Source organism: Sinohyriopsis cumingii, chromosome 2 (assembly GCF_028554795.1).
Source record: "Sinohyriopsis cumingii isolate HCF-2022 chromosome 2, ASM2855479v2, whole genome shotgun sequence".
NCBI lineage: Eukaryota > Metazoa > Mollusca > Bivalvia > Unionida > Unionidae > Sinohyriopsis > Sinohyriopsis cumingii.
In genome coordinates, this window is record NC_142962.1 from 107,546,725 (window position 1) to 107,567,898 (window position 21,174).

Below are 21,174 nucleotides of genomic sequence, written 5' to 3' on the forward strand. Positions count from 1 at the left end.
TGAATCTAGGGATTTTTTATTGTGTATGTATCTCTGTCTGTCTGTCTCTCTCTCTCTCTCTCTCTCTCTGTTGTATTTATCCATACCTAGAGTAGCGCGTATTCAGGCGTATTCAGGTTCCGCCAATGTTCAGTACCGTGATGTCATCCCTCTCCAATTCATATTTGACCTGGACACTCCCAATCCATTGTCGCCATATACTTCCTATGTTCAATTTCCCCTTGACCCTAGACAGACCCTATCCTATGTTAAATTCCCATTGACGTTAGAGTATCCCACCCATGTTAAAGTCCCGTTTGACCCTATAGTACAAACACCCAAATTTAGCATAGAAGTCTACGTGACCCTGAAGTATTTCCCTTCACTACTAATTCATGTGTGTAATATATAGTGCAATTATTTGTAGACTGGTCTCATCTCTGTTGCAGTTTGCACCTAGGCAAGGATATTCCAATGATTTACATTATTTGTCTCCCTGCGAGCGGAGACAAAAATAATGTAACCCTGCGAGTGAGATTTCCATGTCTCAGTGCAAACCCCAACATAGATTATTTTTCTCTCCCATTTTTGTTTTCCTTTTAAATTAAAAAATTCACTTTGTATTGTACGCTATAGCTTAGCGCATACAACAGACATTTATTAGTCATCAGGTATTATTATTTCCTCACGTTTTCCTAAGGGTCATTCTGTCTGCGATGTTTTATGAGAATCTAAATCATCTCAGCGCAATACATCTAAAAATGTCTGGTATATACACACACACACACACACACACACACACACAGAGGCACACTTACACACCAAATATTTAACAGTTACATTTTTTACATGTTGTAAGTATTACACCACGATGTCTCGAGTAATAAGCTATTGTTTTGTAAAGATAGCGCATTGCTACGACGTTAATAAGGTCTGTGATGTGATATGTCGAACCGAAGTACACAAGTTCTACGCGTGAGAAAATAACGATATAAAACATTCGATAGCATTGAGGCATTATCACATTTTTTCAATGGATGTAATATGAAAATAATCATATATAACTATTTTTATAATGATAACATTTAACTTTTATTAGTTCTAATTTCGAAAAGTTATGTTGCTGCCAATGATGCGATACTGGGTATTGAGCTCTAACGAAAAGTAAAATGTTGAGTGATTGTCAATGATACGATACTGGGTATACAGCTCTAACGAAGAGTAAAATGTTGAGTGATTGTCAATGATACGATACTGGGTATAGAGCTCTAAAGAAGAGTAAATTGTTGAGTGATTGTCAATGATACGATACTGGGAATACAGCTCTAACGAAGAGTAAAATGTTGAGTGATTGTCCATGTGCTAGATTATTAACAGATAATTAGAGATGTGTTTCACTCAGTTGCTGTGCGATAGGTTGAGGTTGGATACCGCAATTGCCACCCCACCCCCTTTAAGCGCCCGGCAAAGTTTCGGAGTAATTCACCCCCACCTCAGTGTAACTGGGGCAATTATTCACAAAACCTTTATTTAGGAGGGAGAGGTCGGTCGGTGATTGACTAGTGACAAAACGCTGTTCTCTGTAGCAAAGTAGGAGTGTCAGTAGGGGTGTCACTAATATAGAACATTGCCCCTGGACTCAGCCGACACTTGCGGCGCCACTTGTGTCACTATCATATGAACTCTTATTTTTAGCAGCAGAGAGGGCGAACAGCCTCTAATTGACTCACTCGTTATTCGCAAAAATAAGCCTTTCTGAAAATCGCAAAAAAAATGTTCGAATGGAAAATCGTCGCGAAAAAATGGATTGCGGTGACTGACTGCCCAGTATGAGACTTCGCCCTCTTTGCTGCTATTAATAAAATAAAATTATAACAAATAATGGCAAACCTCATAGACACTCACACCACTAGATTAGCTCGAGAGTGAGAGGAAGCAATAAAAAAGTATATACCATTAAGAGATGCTCTTAAAGAAAAGTTACAAGCGCGACAATAATCCCAAGTTGAATTCGTAGAAGGTGCAGAACAGTTATTTAGACCCGTTACAAAAGTTACAGAAAGAGTTGCAGCAGCTACTGAAGGTCTTCTTCCATCAATCAAACAAACCGCTGAACAAACTGAAAAAAATAGCAAAAAGAACTAAACAAACAAAAAAGATTTTACGAGGACTTCCAACTGAAATAGCTGCTGCTAAACTTCCACCTGTCGAAGAAGAAATACAACATATATTTGATAGTATTGATAAAGTCCGCATGGAGGTCAGTGATGTAAAAAAACTTGTTACGCAGAATCAAAACCACCTCCAAAACCACCAACTCAATTTACCAAAGAGTGTCATAGAAGACTTTATGAGAATCCTAGTTTGATTGCCGCTTACGGATATAAAGATCGTGATAAATTATTAGATCCAAATACCGCCGATATTTCAGAAGAAAATGGGCTCCTTTTATATTTCGAACATTTGAAAATATACAAAGAATCACTAGTAAACACAGGGAAAAATACAAACAATTTGTGAAAGAAATTGAAGATATAAAAAAAAGTCCGTTACCAGGAGATATTTTATCATATAAAAAAAAAATTCATTCGCTCCACCTCGTATTGAAGAGGAAGAATTTTACGATGCACCTGGCAACGGTGCTACTGGTAGTGGTTTTAGAAGTGGTCTTGTTACTTGTCCTAAAAATATCATCAATGATGTGCAACGGTTAGAAGTTCTCATAGGAGGAAAACGAGCTGGTAATAATTCTCCAGAAATCATTAATGAGAAGCAGCTGATATTTGTCGACGAGTATTACAAGGTGGTATCACGGATATTAACATTTATCTGGTACTTATTGATGAACTCGTTGATGACTACAGATAAATGGTAAATAAATAAGATGATCATACACAGTATCGGTCAACGCAGACCCGTGATAGTCAGAGCAGTAAACTCGCGATTGCCTGTTTACAGAGTGTATTACAGAGATGGACTCGGCGATGTTGTTCAGGGATTATTTAGAAGGATGGCTCCCAAAGCAGCACCAATTGCAAAACAATTATCAATGAAAGCTATCGATGTTATTCGTGAAAAAGCTCCTGGTGCAGTTGATAGTGCTGCTGATAAAGCCTTCACGGCAATCAAATACAGAATAACTCAACTATTACGCAGACGTCAGACTGCTAAACCACAAGTAAACCTGCCACAGACGGTTTTACCATTTACAGAGGTTATGCCCGCGGATGTTAAATAATAAACCAAGCCGCAAAAAAAAAAAAAAAATAGCAGCCTTGGTAAATCGGCGTGAAGATGAAAAAATAAACACGAGCTCTAGGTGATCACGATTTAAAAAATTAGCACTATAATAAAGATGTTCAAAGGTATATCCTATACAGCATTTGACATGGACGAGCCAGTCCAAAAAAGATGAATATGTACGTGATTATCAATTTTATTCTTATGACGCGCGTATACCTAACGCACAAGGAAGAATTGAATCGCAGGTCCATGATACAAGTAGATATTTTCTACCCGCTGAGGCTTTTATTGAGGTAGAAGGTGAGCTTATAACAGATGTTCCTCTTAACACACAATATGGGGATAATGCCATAGTTGGTTTTGTTAATAATGGTATTATGGCGTTATTTGACAGTGCCACATACATGATTGATGGAAAAAAAACAAACAATTCAAAAAGATGTTGATGTTGCCACCACAATAGTAGGGTTATTAAGTGACGATTATACAAGATCAGCTGGCCCGGCGATGATGTTTTACAAAGATAACTCTAATCATCCTGATCATAGGCAATTTCTTCAAGTACGAGTGCCACGAAATACTTCGGTTGATCCACAACCAGGTCCACCTGAAACAATCGAAAGACCCGCTGATGCATTTTTGATGGATTTTGCAGAAATGTCCGAAAAGTTATCTTTGGAGCGAAACACACAATTGTGCTTGTACGAAAAGGTAACAGTAACGATGCTATTTGGAGATCAGACGCAGCTGCTGCTGGTAAAGTAATACTATTTAAACTAACGCTGTGGATGCCAGTAATGACCCAATCGATTGCTGAAGAACAGCAATTACTTTGTTTTATGAACACAGGCGGTAAGTCTCTGTTGTCGTGGTACTCAGTGTCCACCGATAGTACCCAAATCAATATTACTGGGTTACTCACGTGGCAAATAGCAACTCAGCAGGGTATTTCTGCACCGAGACACATATTTGTTGCGTTGCGAGATGCTGCTCGGATGGATAATCAAGAACGTTCCCATATGATATTTGACAAACTAGGTGTTACCGAGGTTTCTTTGAGGATAAATGGGCATCAAGAACCATCCGAGGATATAAACTTTAATTTTGAAAACAATTTTGTTGCGCACGCGTATCATCGATTGTTGTCGTATACGGGACGTGATCAAAACGTAGATACTGGTTTACAAATCTCACAGCTGGATTTTACAACATTGTATCCAATCTATTACTTCTTGCTGTAACATTTAGATTTATTTAGGCAATCTTTCGTTGATATACACTTTAGAGCTAACGTGAATCCAGGTGTTGCTGCTAATAACAAAGCAATCGCGGTTATACTCAGCGACAAAGCTGTGTTACTTGAAGGTGCTGGTGGTCGAATGAGAGTCGTTGATGCATCAGTGGAAAATCTTAATGTGTTACTTTAATCCACGTTATTTAGAAACACGAGTATTTTATACAAATGTAATAGCATCATGTTAGTGTCAGTCTGACTCCTGGTCAGATCAAGAAATTACAATTCGCATCAGCAAAAAAATGTGGGAGCACAATAACGCTTAAGCACAATCAAATCACAGGCAGTGAAAATAATCTGTCGTTGACAGCGCGTCAACTTAAACATCTTAATGACGCCAAACAATCCAAGACTGGAATATGATTTAAACTTTCTGCTGGTGCTATCAACAACATGGTTAAAACGGGAGGAATATTCCCACTTATCGCGGCAATATCAGCATTGACAGCTGCTGCTGCGTCAGCTGTTGCAAAAGCTGCTGCGTTAGATGCTGTTGGAACCGCCGCTTGGATGGCATTAAATAAAGCAACGGGAAAGGGATTAAGACTTCCAAGAACTTATCTAGGAAAAGGTCTAAGACTTCCGGTAACTTATCTTCGTTGAACTCACAATGGGGTTTTACACCAATGTCAAATTTTGATTTACTTGATGCGGCTAAACAACTCAAAATAAAAAAACTTCAGAGGGGTTTTAATGCGAGCTCAATTACCACAACAACCAAACAACGCTGAAACAGGTATTATTAATCTCGATTCACGTGTTGGACCCGGTACTCATTGGGTAGCACTGTTTATTTCGATTCGTATGGGTTAGCTCCACCGCAGGAATTTATCAAGTATGTCAAACAGTCAGGGATCCCGGTTTGGTACTCAACGTTACCAACACAAAAATTAACCGATCCGCCAATATGCGGCCGTGAAGCAATTGCTGTGCTCGAGTCTATATCAAAATCATCATTACCACCTCACAAAGCTGTACACAATTATACAAGTCAGTGTTGGAAATCTACGATTTGAAAACGAGGAAAAGAATAATGACTGATATTTACGGAAGATCTCGTAGTGATATTAGTATAAAAAAAATCTGACATAGATTTATCAAAGACGATCTTAATGATCTCATGAACCTGGCTGGGGTTGACCAAGATGAAGTTGTTGTTTTTCAGGACCGATATGGCAGGCTAAAAACCAGCAACATCAAATGGAATGATATAGTTCGACGAGTTCTCGGTGCGGTCACGGATAACATCCCTGTGTTTACTGACGGAGGTAGAATCGTAGACTCAAGTATATCGTTTACAACCATCAGAGATGAAATCGCTAATCGTTTAAAAAATACCGGCGACACAGTGACAAGTGAACTCAGCATGAGCGGAAATAAAATAGTAACGCTTGGAGACTCAACATCCGACGAAGACGCGGTAACAAAAAAATATGTTGACGTGAACTACAGCGCGGTAGATAATAAATTATCCACGTTACGGGCCGAGTATGACGTTCATGTGAGTATGTTCACGAATCTTTATAGAAGTTTTAGAAAAGGATGAAATCGCAGATGATTTCTTTGGTACTCCGTTCACCGCTGACATGAAACTCTCTGATATCAAGACGAAAATTGATACCATTAAAACAAAACTAGAAGATATCATAAGTGGGATTCCTGAGATCGTCCGCAAAATTAATCTGATTAAAATTCCTCACAAACAGATCATCAATAACGTATACACAGTGTCATCCGGGATTCGCAACATGGTCACAGCAGAATAAAACTCAAAAACATACCGCAACAGTTACTGGTGTGTATAGACTGTGTTCAGTGCTGCAAAATTTGAGATATTTACAACGTATCCCTGGCGGCATTCAACCGACAAGTTTTCCGGGGGTTGTGTCTGTTGTCTTAAATAACGAAACCGAAGAAATATTTATACTTGAAGCAGCTGATAAGAAATTAACTGCAACATCTTACTGATGGTGTCTGGAATTAGTTGCTGAAACGCCTCAATTGGTTACTGCGTAAAATAATAATGGTCTTAACATAGTTAGGGACAGAATCAAGAGTCCAAACATTTAGATGTGATCAAGTACGTGAATGGCAATCAGCGTTAAAAACCATCATTGATAAATACACCGTGAAAGTAAAAAAGTACAAGCGGAGTGCAGTTGTCATTGATGTTGTACTTTATTCAGTGTTCACGTTAGTTGCATCCACCGGTATAGTATTATCATATTATCAGCGGTGAATCCGATAACAGTAGCGGTAGCAACGATATGTGTTTCATCATCAGCGGCCATCGCTGGTGTTTTTAATATTATCAGAAAAAGATATCCACGTGCACGAGTACAAAATTGCACGACTATGTTACGCGGTTGCACACGGCAACAGCCGCTTACAGAAAATTGTCATCGCTGATATCATCCAGCCTCGACGATACAACAATATCAGATTTCGAATTTACCAACATGGTGAAGAAATACAATGAAGTAATTGATTCAGAAAACCGCCAATTAAATAATGTCCGAACTACTTCAGCAGATAGCCGCGAACACAGCGCTGATAAATACAACGATGATATCGACAAGCTCAACAAAACCTGAATTCAGTATTAATTTTCCAACTGAGATGTCAGTAAAAGAAATCGCTCTTGCACAGTTGCAAGTATACCACAGCTGGCCAAATATCAGATCAAAATCAGTCGGTGAATTACAACCAAATAATTCTCTGGTGTTTGCAAATAAAAATAAACCAGATGGAACCCCCGACTGGACCGTCGTTGGAATATCAACCGGCAGTTATGAAACCGAACAGATCAATGATAAATTTGCACGCAGAATAAAAAATATCACTGACCAGGAATCCAAAATAGCAATAACCGTTCATGAACCAACATTATCATCTACAATCGAGATAATCTCTCCCGATTACGCCGTTGATATATGTCAATCATCGATCAGATCAGTGTTAGGATGGCCTGATGTGGCACCGCCGATATCTCCACCACCACCAGAACCAGCGAGGTCTGATTTTACCACAGACAATCGTTCATATCATGGAATTACCCCATGATACGAAAATCATTATTTACCTGATCTGAAAAAATTTAACGGTGTTGAGTATTACTTTTAGATAATTTAGTAAAGACCATATAGTGTGGAATTTCATTGTTAAACAATCCCCTGAAGGAGCAACTAAATCTTTTTAGATTCGCTTAGACATTATTATTGACTATTTTAAAGATATTAATCAAGAACATAAAACACAACGAGAAAAACTACGGCAAAGTTTCCAAGAATATATTTTTAATATAACAAGTTCACGCAGCGAAGTCATTAAACAAATGGAAATATTAAATCAGCTTGTATCCAACATGGAATTTTTTAACCAGTTTGTAATTCAGGCAATAATTAATTACACTGACGACAAAAATCGCTATAAACAAAGATTTCTTGATAAATACAAATAAACAGAAGCTGATCTTCCGACATGTAAATTTTCCCGGGTATAACCCAGAAGAGTTAAGAAAATCCACCAACGATATCATGGAGGAGTTCTTTCCTAAAATGCACGCCGAGTGGAGAAAGATAACGCCGTCCCGGGATAACATTGTCCGACACAGCAATGACCCAACGGGGACAGGCTGTCATGTATCTTCGGAAATCGTAAATATATCCTCGGTGATCACGAACAACCTCGTCTGTGATGCATTTGATGGAAGCTCTCAGATAAACACAGAAATATCCACACAGGCACAGCAAGGATACATCTTGTATATTTTTACCCCACAAGTCCCACCTGGGTCTTTTATTGTGCAAGAACCAGTCAATCCCGTTTATCTGCGATGTCATAATCCACTGATATCAAGAAAAATTTCAAACTAACTGACCAACACAGGAACTTGATTGACCTTCACGGGGAAACGCTAAATCTGAATTTATATGTAAAATCGTAAAAATCTACGATTTTCAAAGATTTCCAATCGTGAAAAATCTACGATTTCTTATCAAGGGAACAGCACACAAAAATAATTCTCCTCCATGTCAGTCAAGGTGGATTGACAGAGACTAATACTGGATCAGACCCAAACTGTCGTTCAGATTTCACGAAAATATTATTTTGTTTGAAAATCTGTTGGTGCTGTTAATTCTGATAAGGTAACAGGTAGTCAAAATCATATGCGTCGACTGATTTGTTAATTCTGACAAGGTAACAGTTAGTCAAAATAGTGCAAAACGACAGATTTCACAATAATTTTATTTTTTTTTACTGAAAATCGGTCACTGGTAACAGCACACAAAAATAATTCTCATCCTTGACAGTCAAGGTGGACTATTTCCACGAAATAGTCTAACTTTCATTTTCATTACTTGACATAATGTTTCTTAGTTGCCTCACACAAGTATTAATTGTATTCATTGCTTCATATTCACGAGATAATTCTGATCCAATTTTTTCGATTGCACGAGAGAGAGAGAGAGAGAGAGAGAAATTACTTTACTTCACTTTCTTTTATTGTAGCTAGCGATTGACACATCGCCGCCTAAATTTTCTTTACGAATTTGTACTCGGATGGTAATGGAAACCTTCCTTCTTCCCTTCTTTCTTGCAGTGTCTCAAAATCAGAAATAATTTTTTCAGGATTTAGTTCATCAAATATGTTTATGCCGTCGCTTTCAAATATTTTAATAGCAGACATAACATCATTGATATTTTCGTAATTCACTATACAGTACTATCTATCAATATATATATATATATATATATATATATATATATATATATATATATATATATATATATATATATATATATATATATATATATATATATATATATATTCTTTAAAGTTTGAGTTCGTGTGAACCTTTTTATTTATTTATATATCTAGACCTGCTCGGTTCCATTCTTGGATCCGCCCCCGTATCATGGAACTGAAAGGCTTTGCAATACTAGCACATATATTGATTAAAAACATCCCCCACCCCCGATGTTAATCGAACTTGTTCTAGTTTCTAAATAGATGTAAATGACGAACCTAATTTTGGTGTAAGCTTGCTGGGATAGGGTCAGGATGATCCGTCGTCGGTCTATTCCTACCTTCGAAATGTTTACTGAAGATATGTGTCCATCTTGTGATTTTGTCAGTAGTAGAAGTTCCCCTTCCAAAGCACGCACCTAACGTTAGCACTTCTCAAGAATTTTTTCGGTTTTGGAAATGGAATCCAAAATACACACGTCATATGAACACGATCTGAATATCTACTATCACTGTTACAAAGTCCGAAGCAACAGTATCTTGAAGGACCGCGATTTTTTCGCTTTTCTGGGATAGATGCAATCTCTTCAGTGTGTTCCGCCATTTATATTGTAGTACAAAAGCCGGTTTATTTGTCCTACATTCTGCAGCTGAGTCTGCAAGCTATAAATAGACGTGCTATTTTTAGCAATTAACAGTGTCGGGCAATCTCTGCTATACAGGACACAGCATACATCATCGCCTTAGATTCTTCATCGGGACTTGAACATGAATTCATTAAAACATTTCAATATTAAGACTTCTAAAATTTTATTCGTGGATTATTCTTAGATTATTTTCGGATTTGATTCTTAAATCCGTAAGTTCTTATTTTTTATTTTTACAGTATTTTTCCAGGGAAATAAATAATTTGTTAAATTTTTTAAGCTTGTTGTTTTCACTCTTTCTTGGGTTACTGTTTATTCGAGTCTAAACACGTAACATAAGAGTTGGGGTTCGTCCAAGATGATTTTTTATTTTGGCTAGAATATTTCAGAAAACTTTGGGGTTTTTTTTAAATCTGAATGCCCCTAGTTTTTGCAATCTTAGTGAAATCGGCAAGCTTTTCTAAAATTTCATCAAAAGTGGAAAGCTTTTTTTTCAAATCCTACCCAGGAACAATTAGATCTTTTCCTAAAAAGACAAATTGATTCAATTTGCCAGAAAATACAATCTTTCTGAGGTAAAAGCTTCCTGAATGAAACAAGAAATAATAAATATTTTGGCTCAGTATTTGATAGAAAATAATGCTTTGAATAAAAGTACCTTGGTTTCAATCAGTAAGTCTGTATCAGACCTGACATAAAAGTGATGGAATCAGAATTAAAATACAAGATGGAATTGGAGTTGAGGAAGCTGGAACTTCAGAAAGAAGAAAGAGAAAAACAAATGCATTTGCAATTAGAAAAAGAAAAAGATCAAATGAAATTAGAAAAAGAGAAAGAGCAAATGCGTTTACAATCGGAAGAAAGAGACAGACGCAAATGCAATTACAAGAAAAACAGATGCAAATACAGTTACAAGAAAAACAAGTAGATATGGAACAAAGAGAGAAGAGAGGGGATATCAATGTAAAATCAAAACAAATGGAACAGCGAGTGAAAAGCACATTCATACTTCAAATCCAAATTTTTAAGTTTTGATCTTGCAAAGAATACCAGGTTAGTACCCCCTTTCAGAGAAAAAGAAGTAGACAAATATTTTACTCGTTTTGAAAAAAATTGCTGAAAATATGAAATGGCTAAGGGAGCATTGGACTCAATTATTTCAATGTGTACTCACTGGTAAGGCCAGTGATATTTACAATTTGCTGTCAGTCCACCAAAGTGGTAACTATGATATGGTTAAGGAATGTATCTCAAGGGGTTATGAGTTTAGTCCCTGAAGCTTATCGGCAAAAGTTCAGAAACTATAGAAAAGAAGCTGGACAAACTCATGTCAAATTTGCTAGAGAAAAAGAACAGTTATTTAATAGATGGTGCTTAACCAAGAAAGTTGAACGAAAGTCTCAAACAACTTGTATTACTTGAAGAGTTTAAAAAAACTGTGTCCACAGTGACATTAAGTCTTATCTTGACGAGCATCAGATTGAAACTTTCGAAAATGCTGCTCGAGCTGCTGATGAGTATTCTTTAACTCATAAAGTTCCTTTTGTAAATAAGACTTCTATTCAACAGTCTTCTGGCAGAAAAGTATTTCAGCATAAAACAAGCCCTTCGAAAACTCCAAAGTGAGTTCTGCCGTGCTAGTGTAACTTTTCTAGGACATATCGTGGGACATGGACAAGTTAAACTAATAGATGCTAAGGTCAAGGCTATCTCTGAATTCCCTGTGCCTGTAAATAAAAAGCAACTGATGGCAATTTTTAGGTGTGGCCGGATACTATCGGAATTTGTATCTCCAATTTTTCTATAATGCTGAACACCTGACAAATTTATTGAGTAAGAAGAACAAGTTAATTTGGACTGAACAATGTCAGGAGGCTTTTGACAAGTTGAAACCCATGCTTAAAAGTTCACCAGTTCTTACCGCTCCACATTTCAACCAATCATTTAAATCGTCTGTTGATGCAAGTGATGTTGGGGTTGGAGCAGTTTTGATTCAAGAAGATGAAAATGGTATTGATCATCCAGTGTGTTATTTTTCTAAAAAATATTAAATAAGCATCAAATAAATTATTCAACAATCGAAAAGGAATGTTTGGTTTTGATTTGGCATTACAACATTTTGAAGTTTACCTTAGTTCAGCTCCTTCTTTGATTATTGTGTTTAGTCACCACAACCCCTTTACTTTCATCGGCAAGAGGAAAAATAAAAATCAAAGACTACTAAGGTAGAGTTTGTTGTTACAGAAAAGTAATCTTACATCAGGCACAAGGGAAAAAATAATTTAATAGCAGACGCACCTTCCCATGTATAACAATGTATTATTTCATGTACACTGTAATTTATACTAGTTCTTTTTAACCTCATGCATAATTAATCTGTGTAAAAAGAAAGCTTTATTGTATAAATCTTTTTCTTTATGGGGGAAGTGTTATGTATATTTGATTTAAGTATATCTGATTTCATATATATTTATTTCAATTTAATTGTTTGTCAGTTTTAATTTTTTTTATTTTTCATTACATGCTATTGTAATGTAAATTTATTCACTGGAGATAATACTTTTTCCAAAACATATTTTGACCTCGATTGTTCGTTTTATAAACACCAGGTGTTGATCGAGATCCTGACCTTGATTCAAAATTAGTAGCAACCACGTAAATAAGCTCTATTTTTATTTCAAAATGATTGGTTGTTGTCGAAGTCATGATGGAACTACGTGTTTAAGTTGTAAGTTTTTTTTTTTTTCTCTTTCTTTTTCATAGAATAAAATGATTGGTTTTCGTCAGGGCCACACTGGGTGTGCGTGATCAAGAAAAAAGACAATTTAATAGCAGATGCACTTTCCCATGTGTAGAAATGTAATATTTCATATACAATGTAAACAATTCATAAGAGTTCTTATGTTTTTCTTTAGCCTCATGTATAATTAATCTACGGTAAAATGAAAGCTTTATCATATAAATCTTTCTTTTTCTTTATGGAGGGAAGTGTCATATACATCTGATTTAATTCATAGTCATGTTAATGTTATTGTTTGTCAGCTTTAAAAAAAATTTTTTACATCTTGTCTACATGATTTTAATTTTTTTCTTGGAAAATAGTTTGACCTTGACTGATTCATTTGTAAACACATAAAGCTGACCTAGTTCCTGACTTTAATTCAAAACAATGACCTGAATAGTTTTATTATTTTTTTTATTACGGGAATAATAAGGCTGAGATCAAGGCTGTGTTGGATACATGACCCTCGACTTGTAAACAGTTTTTAGTGAAGTAAAGAACTTTTTTTCCATTTTATTCTCGGAGTAAAATGATTAGTTTTCATCATCGCCATGTTTTGAGGACATAATCATGTGACCCTCATAAGGGCACCCATTCTGCATCTCAAAATTACTGTATAACCATGGTTTTAGAGAAATAATATCAATCTGAGCATAAAACACTTAATGTTGAGGTTGTTCTTTTGTTGTGTCGGTTTGTAGTTATTTTAATGTTTATTCAAATTATTTGGATTCAAAAGAATTAACTCTTTTTTTTCTGGAAATATATGTGTGGTCATACAGAATTCTTGAACAGAGACATTTCTTAAAATTTTTTTGGGATTTCCAACATCAGCGTGTTATTTCTTGTGTTTCTACAAGGAACTGTAGACAACCAAACTATACAGGATACAGCATACATCATCACCTTACATTTTGGATTCTTCGTCGGGACTCGAACTTGATTTTATTAGAACATTTCAATATTAGGACTTCTTTAATTGTATTCATGGATTATTCTTTGATTATTTTTGGATTTGATTCTTAAAACCATAAGTTCTTATTTTATTTTTTTTACAGTATTTTTCCAGAGAAATAAATAATTTGTAAAAAAAAGTTCATAGCTTGTTGTTTTCACTCTTTCATGTGTTACTGTTTATTCCAGTCTAAACATAAGACAGCAATATCACCAACAGTGCCAATACCCTTATCAAAAACAATTTCGATGGCTTTCATTCCTAATTGTTTTGCAATTGGAATAGCTTTTGGGGCTATCCTTCTGAATAAACCTTGAATAACATCGCGGAGTCCATCTCTGTGGATCGCTTTCTATATTGGTAAACATGAATTTATCACCTTGACATTTTCAGATCCATGCTGGGCATTGTGTGTAATCATGTTATTTTGGTATCACTGGTCTAATTCATCAGTCACTGTAGTGATCATCGGTAATGTCATAAATCAGCGCCTGATAAACACTGCTCTCCATGATGCCACCTGTATATAAATGCTGATGAATAGAAGCTGCTTCATTGATGATTTCATGGGAATTATTTCATCTACCACCAATCAATATTCAAAATTTCTAGTGGATTAACCTCAGTGAGGTCGTTATTTGGACAAAGTTTATCGTAAATCATTGGAAAGGTTTGTTTCTTACGATGTCAATGTGCTTGAACATCACAAGTGGTAAGGCCACTTCTCATTGTTTTTTAAGCGATTCGTCATTCAGATCTTGTTGTGAATCAGGAGACTGCTGCTGGAGTGCCTCTGATTCAGCTTTTCTCCTTTGCTTAATTGTTTTAGACTTTACATACAATTTCTTCCTGACTTTCTTCCCTTTTCTGTTTTACTTCTTCAGTATACTCATGTACACCACTGTTTGCTGTCATTATTGTTTGTGTGCATTGAGTATTTTGGTGCTACAAATTCAGTACAGTGATGTCCAATGTCCATATATATCTTCTTCTGTTGTAGGTATAGTGACTGACTAGTATGTCAGTTCCTTGCATTGCATGTGCCAAACATGTAACGGCCAATTACATTAACAAGTTCCCTGTTCCATTGTTCACTTGTCCAATGACTCTGCAGGGGTCAACATCAACATTTCTGGGTACAATGTTACTCAATATCTTGTAATGGGTATAGAGGAAAATAACTATTGTACATCAGTATAAGTTTTTAATAATTACATTTTGATAGTTTTATAATAACTCCACACTTTATCATTTTGTGGGTTGTCCATGTCTGTTAGATTCATTTACTTTTAATTATTTACATATTTCATGTTTATATGTTGTAAGTCTTCTTTGTTGTCTTCTTCTTCTTCATTAGTAATCATCAAGTCTGATTAAAATACAAGAACCCATGGAGAAGCAACTTTGCAATTTCTCTCATATACCCGCTAGAGGTATTTCAATGGTGCCCACTGTGATTTAATTGAAGACCAGCAGCCATGGATATTAAAGTGTTGGAGCATTCAAAGACACCTGGGTCAAGGCAAAAGTGTCACAATTTTCTGCAGTCAATTATTATTTGAGATCAATTAACTAGTGACAGTTTGTTTCCTATCAGGTGGAAACCTTATTGTTTTCAGTTCAATGCGTGGAAACATTAACAGTTTCACAAGAAATTCAAGGACCATTTCGAGGGAACATTAGTGGAAAATGTAACTAATTTGGCACAAGGATTTGGTTTGTGTTATTATGTTACAATATGATTTAGTATGAAGGATTTTAATGACTTTTGTACTACGTAAGTAGAACTATTAATGTAACTACATTAATTTGGTAATTCTTAGGTATTGTTTGAGGCATCAACCTTTATTACTAATGAAATTTTATCGCTTTGATTTATTTGGCATAGCTGTATATTCACTAGTGTGTGTTGACCATTATACAACATTCTCTGTATAAGAATGTTATTGTCGTGTGTTTACAGTAGACAAATATTGTTTATAGCTGATGTGTTTATTGTTTTGGGGTATAGTTAGTATTTTATTATCCAATTGCCCCAGATGTCTAAAAGGTTGAGACTTTCTTCTAGTATTGTCCTATTCTCATTAAGATAAGCTACCACAGTTAGAGTCTGAATAAAATACATGACAGGATCAAAATAATACTGATAGCTGTGTTCTAGAGTTACTGCTATACATGTTATTTGTGTATAACTGTTTTGTGTTGCATGTTTTCCAGGTACTGGCTTCCAGGTGATAGTGATACAGTTAATATGTGTATTTTATTTATATAACAAAAAGGTAAAAAATTATGATGATTGTACCATTTTTATTAATTTGAAAAATGAAGACAAATGGTAATTGTATTGTCTTCTAATGCTAAAGTAGTATATCTTTAGATTCACCAGTAAAATAAAATATTTGTATTCATTTATAAAGGTATTTTTTTAGTTTTGACTGCTCTACTGATTAACAATAGCTTGTGCTGGCAGAAGATAAAAGTGCAGGGATTGTCTAATATCAGGACTATGGTAGGCTTTTCTGTGGCTCATCATCTTAGAAGATAACTAGCTAATACCTCCAATGTAGCTTGTTCGGTCTGTTGTCTGTTCCAAAAATAGCAACACCAATTAGTGTTGCTTATTATTAAATGAAAAACCAATTGAAACAGAGACTATTATTGCTATTAAAGTCAAAGTCATAGAGATTATGTTAGCATTTGGAACTGCCTATTTCAATAATGAATGCCATTTTTCAGAATCTGATTACAAATACCTTTAAATGGCAATAATTACCTTTAATTGGATCCTCAGACATACCTTTGGAAGGTTATTTACCTTAAATGATTGGAGAAGTGCAAAATCAATATTAAATTACAGATATTTGTGGACTATGCCATCATTAAGATGTGATCTAGTACAAACAGGATTGAATGTAGCATGCACTGATGTCACAATGAAAGCAATGTGTGTTGAAAACAAATTTCTACTACCCTGTTATTTATTATGACAGGTCCAGCATCATCTTTTCTAGACCCAGTTTAGTACATGGCTACCATTGTAAACTTCTATAATGATCAATAATTTTTGTCTAGAAGTTTTTTATATGATATTAATGGTGATAGCATTCAACAATCAGGATTGAATGGAGTTTGCCTATAGTATTTTAGTATCAAGGTTTTGATCAACAAGTCATATTTCATTTAGTTTGAATAAATGTATATACATGACCAAATTGACATACGCTACAATTAAGGTTTAATCTGCTTTCCTTATTTTCTGCTATTCATTGGTTTTCTTGTTATATACACAAACATAAGTTTAATTTTCAGAAAGTGAAATCTTGGAAACTTTGTGTGTTCCGATTTGCATTGATTGGCACTCTGCATGTCCTTATCGTTTAAACACTGCCTTTCAAACTGGTCAGTTATGTACAGGTGTGAGGACAGGTAAGAAGGTAAATAACCAATCAAGTACCTGTTTATGGTTCTACTCACTCTTCTTGCCATAGAGAACATGATACAGCTGAGTTACTTTATATTTTCTTGCATATTTCATCCAAAAACTAAAGATTTTCATAAACGAAATACATAATATCAGAACAGCATCAAACTATAAAATATACAATTAATGAATATGTCACATTTCTAAGTGAAACAAATAATGTGATAAATGGCAAAATGTGAAAATATGCATCTACTGATTGCCAATCAACTGTATACAATTAATATTCCCATTGCCTTAAATATGTTTTATTCAAGTGTGCAAATACCACAGAGATATTTGGGCAACTGCAACTTTCACACAGCAGAAACAATCACAACCGTTGGAATTACTCAACCCAACTGTTTGCATTGTTACATGTCTAGATTATTCATTAACATTGAAATGCATGCAATTTCATCCAAACTGAGCAATAATTTGACCAACAAAACTGTCTGACCTTTTACTGAAGACTACTGAAGGCAAATACCACTGTCAAATTAGGTAATGTTGCGCAGGAATTTAGAATGATGCAAATTACCTTGAGTACATCAAGCATGCACACCTCTCTACCTTTTCCTCAAATGGAAAAGGCCCTAATAAATAATCTAATGAAATGTCAAACTGTCATATCATCCAAACTCAAGATATTCTCGTGATCTCTTGTCCACTTGCTGCCATCAAGAACAATTTACATACATATTAATGTGACATAATTCCAAACTCCTTGAGTAAAAATGTCAATCTTAATATTTATAGGTTATTGCATTTGCATGGGAAAATATGAACAAGTTTTTTGGATGGAAGTACTGCATGACCTTAGGAGTACAGTTTATCTATCTGACAAAACAAGTTCATATTTTCCCATTGCAGTAAACATTTTATTGTATGCTCATTTTCTTATTCTACCTAAGGCTTAATTATATAAACAAAAATACACTACGAGAAAAAAATGCCATATTCCGAACTAAATACACAAGCACATATTCATCATTACAAAACAACATTATTAATATGCACATAACTCTGCCCAGATAAATCTGAACTTAGTCATGCACTAGAAATAACTTTTGAAAGAAAATGACATTTTGGTCTACTTAAAATTGAAATCTGGAGTCATATTGTGAATGAATGTGCATTGCAACAAATTCTCCATGTGTTCTGGAATGAATAGATTTTGGTATTTTTGTTGATTCTACAAAATTTTGTGATTATGGACTGGATTTATCTGTGCCAATTCTACATGAAGTACATCAAATTTCAGCAGTGTGTTGACATCTGAAAATGTCTCTGTTCTGTCATTGAATATTTGAAATCATAATGTGGGAAAAATATGAAGTGTTTCAATTGCAATTATCAAAAAGATGCTATGGAATATAATGTTTATTTCATTTTGAGTGCAGTAAGGAGGATGTTATTGCACTTGGAATTTAGTCAAAATTACAGTACAATTTCAAAATATTTAATCAAGCTCTAGAACCCATGACATAGCTCATGTAATTCGGATTCACTGAACAAAGAAAGAACATTCTGAGGAAATTCAGGATTTAAAACTAAGTATATTTTTTGCCATTCTTATTACCAGCTAAAGAAGACAATTTATGCCTTGTCACTTGCATGTTATTCATAAGAACCCTATCACATGCCTATCGCTAGCATAAATCCAAAACATTGTCTCAAAAAAGTTAATGTGGAATGTGGCAAAGCAGCTGTTATGAGGCAGTCCATGAAACTTCTGCTTTAGTTCATTCAGAAACAAATTTAATCAACCAAAATGTAAAGCACCTATTATGTGAGTGTACATGATTTGTTTACAAAGTACACCACTCCCTCGATAACTCGTGCTCTGATAACTCATGAACCTGCTTATAACATGAGGACTGGTGTGGATCCCATTTTATAAACCAGAAAATACCCCCCAAAATTGATCCCTATCTGTTGAACTTTAAGAAAATTGTGATCAAAATTGGTAATAAAAACTCTGATATATTGCTCATTTTATTGTTGAAAACAATAGAGAGGACCTGGAAATTGTAATCAACATTATGAAATATCAAATTTAAAAATAGGTCATGCAATTTTTACATTTTCTTTCCAAATGACATTCCTAGCAAACTGAAATTAATGATATGAAAGGAAATTTCAATCAATGAAAATGTCACTTATGGCAAGTGGAGGCAGTACTTTAATAAATAAATACATGCACAAATTAAATTAAAAAAATTTCAATTGACCTTTGTGTTCAAGTTCTATTATTTAGTTCCTTTTAAGTGCAATCATCATAAATGCAATGTGTCCTCTTGTAATTAAACATAAAATGCATCAATCTACCATACTAGCTATGTCTGCAAGCATTTCTCTGAGAACCTAATTAAGTGATGACTGTGTTTTGATAACTGCCTTGCGGAAGTATTTGTTATAGTGTTGCACTGAATTAAAAGCTGGTCTCTCTGTATTATCACGTTAATTATATCTTTTGAATCAAATAAAGGAGGTGGAATAAAAGAAAAGTTAAAAGGCATGAAAATCCTACAAACTTAAAATCTAGTGGCCCCGGTCACATGTCAAGTGAACTCGCTTCATTTGATCAATCGAATACTGTTATAAATGTTATTGTATATGTAACATAAACTACCTTAAATTAACCAACTCTTTCATAACTGTGATCAAACATAGCAAGGCAGCCAAGTGAAGTGAATACTTAATAAAATAAAGAGCTTGATTTCACAGATACCGATCACTGTGGGCAAGCGAGTTGCTGAGAATTCTTGAACTGACACTTAGAAATATCCTCAAGGATCACAAGAAGTTTCATTATTCCAATGAAATCAAGAAATCAATAATGTACTGATCGAACAATACGAAAATTGAGTTTCGATGGAGACAATTTTTCACGAAATAAATGTCGTGTTTTTGAGAGAAAAAAGGAATCTTGTTTGGTGGTATAGCAACAGTTAGTCTAGTTCCCTGCTCTATGGACTCCCAATATGGCAGGATAATATTAAACACCACTACGGGAACCAGACTCGTCAAGAAAACAAAGAGCAGTTACGTAATACAGATTTATCGCTAGCATGTGATGGTTGTTGAAACCAGTTGGAACGATCTTTCACATGTTGGACATTTTGAAAATAAATGTTATTTAAACAGAATAACAAACAACTTCATTAGAAAAAGCACATTATTAGAAATTATTATCAATGTGATTGTAAAATAAGGATTCAGTCATTAAACAGCCAAGTTCTCTAATGCGGCCCCCCCCCCCATGGTTTTCTCGATGTCAAAGTGAATATTTTTCACTTTTTGGAGGTTCCTCGGTAACTTGTGCCCTCACTAATGGTGCAGTCTATGTTTGTGGACCCTGTTGTGTATGAGTTATTGAAGGAGAGGTGTAATTTCTATTACACTATTGGGCATATGTGAGTGCAATATGAAGTGCATGTGAGTCTATCATAAAATACTGCATGATTCTGACAATTTAAAGGTCAAGCAGAAAAATATGAGCATATAATAAGAGATAATTCTGAACTAATTGAATAAAATTTCCACCATAATGTGAGATAATTCCAAACTCCTTGAGTAACATTCCATCTTCAGTGAAACAATTTATTATTAACATCAATATACTATTACCATCAATATACTATTACCATCAGTATACTATTACCATCAATATACTAGTACAATCAATATACTAGTACTATCAATATACTATTACCATCAATATACTATTGCCATCAATATACTATTACCATCAATATACTAGTACCATCAGTATACTAGTACTATCAATATACTAGTACCATCAATTTAAAGGTTCTCCACAAACCATGGAGTGTATGTGCCCTCTTCAGGTTTTGGAAACTGAAAATAAAAAGTAAAAATGAAACACAATTACCACTCAGAAAAGTAAAGAATTATCTGGGTACTCATTAGCATCACTATTTTCATGAGAAATCCCTAATGATTGAAATGAGAAGTAGCAGCAGAGGGGGTGAACAGACCGAAACTATTTTCACAATAAACCCCTCCGGGAAACTATTCCTCGATAGAGGGCTTATTTC

General features: G+C 34.9%; 1 protein-coding gene across 1 annotated transcript in view; it reads right to left on the reverse strand.

The window, feature by feature from the left end:
• Positions 1-14,940: 14,940 nt before the first annotated feature.
• Positions 14,941-21,174, reverse strand: part of LOC149805584 (xanthine dehydrogenase/oxidase-like) — a 196,360-nt gene continuing 190,126 nt past the window's right edge. Inside the window, exon 34 of the mRNA XM_089950219.1 lies at positions 14,941-20,974. Coding sequence (XP_089806345.1) covers positions 20,921-20,974 — 54 coding nt within the window. The 3' untranslated portion in view covers positions 14,941-20,920. The remainder of the gene's footprint in view (positions 20,975-21,174) is intronic.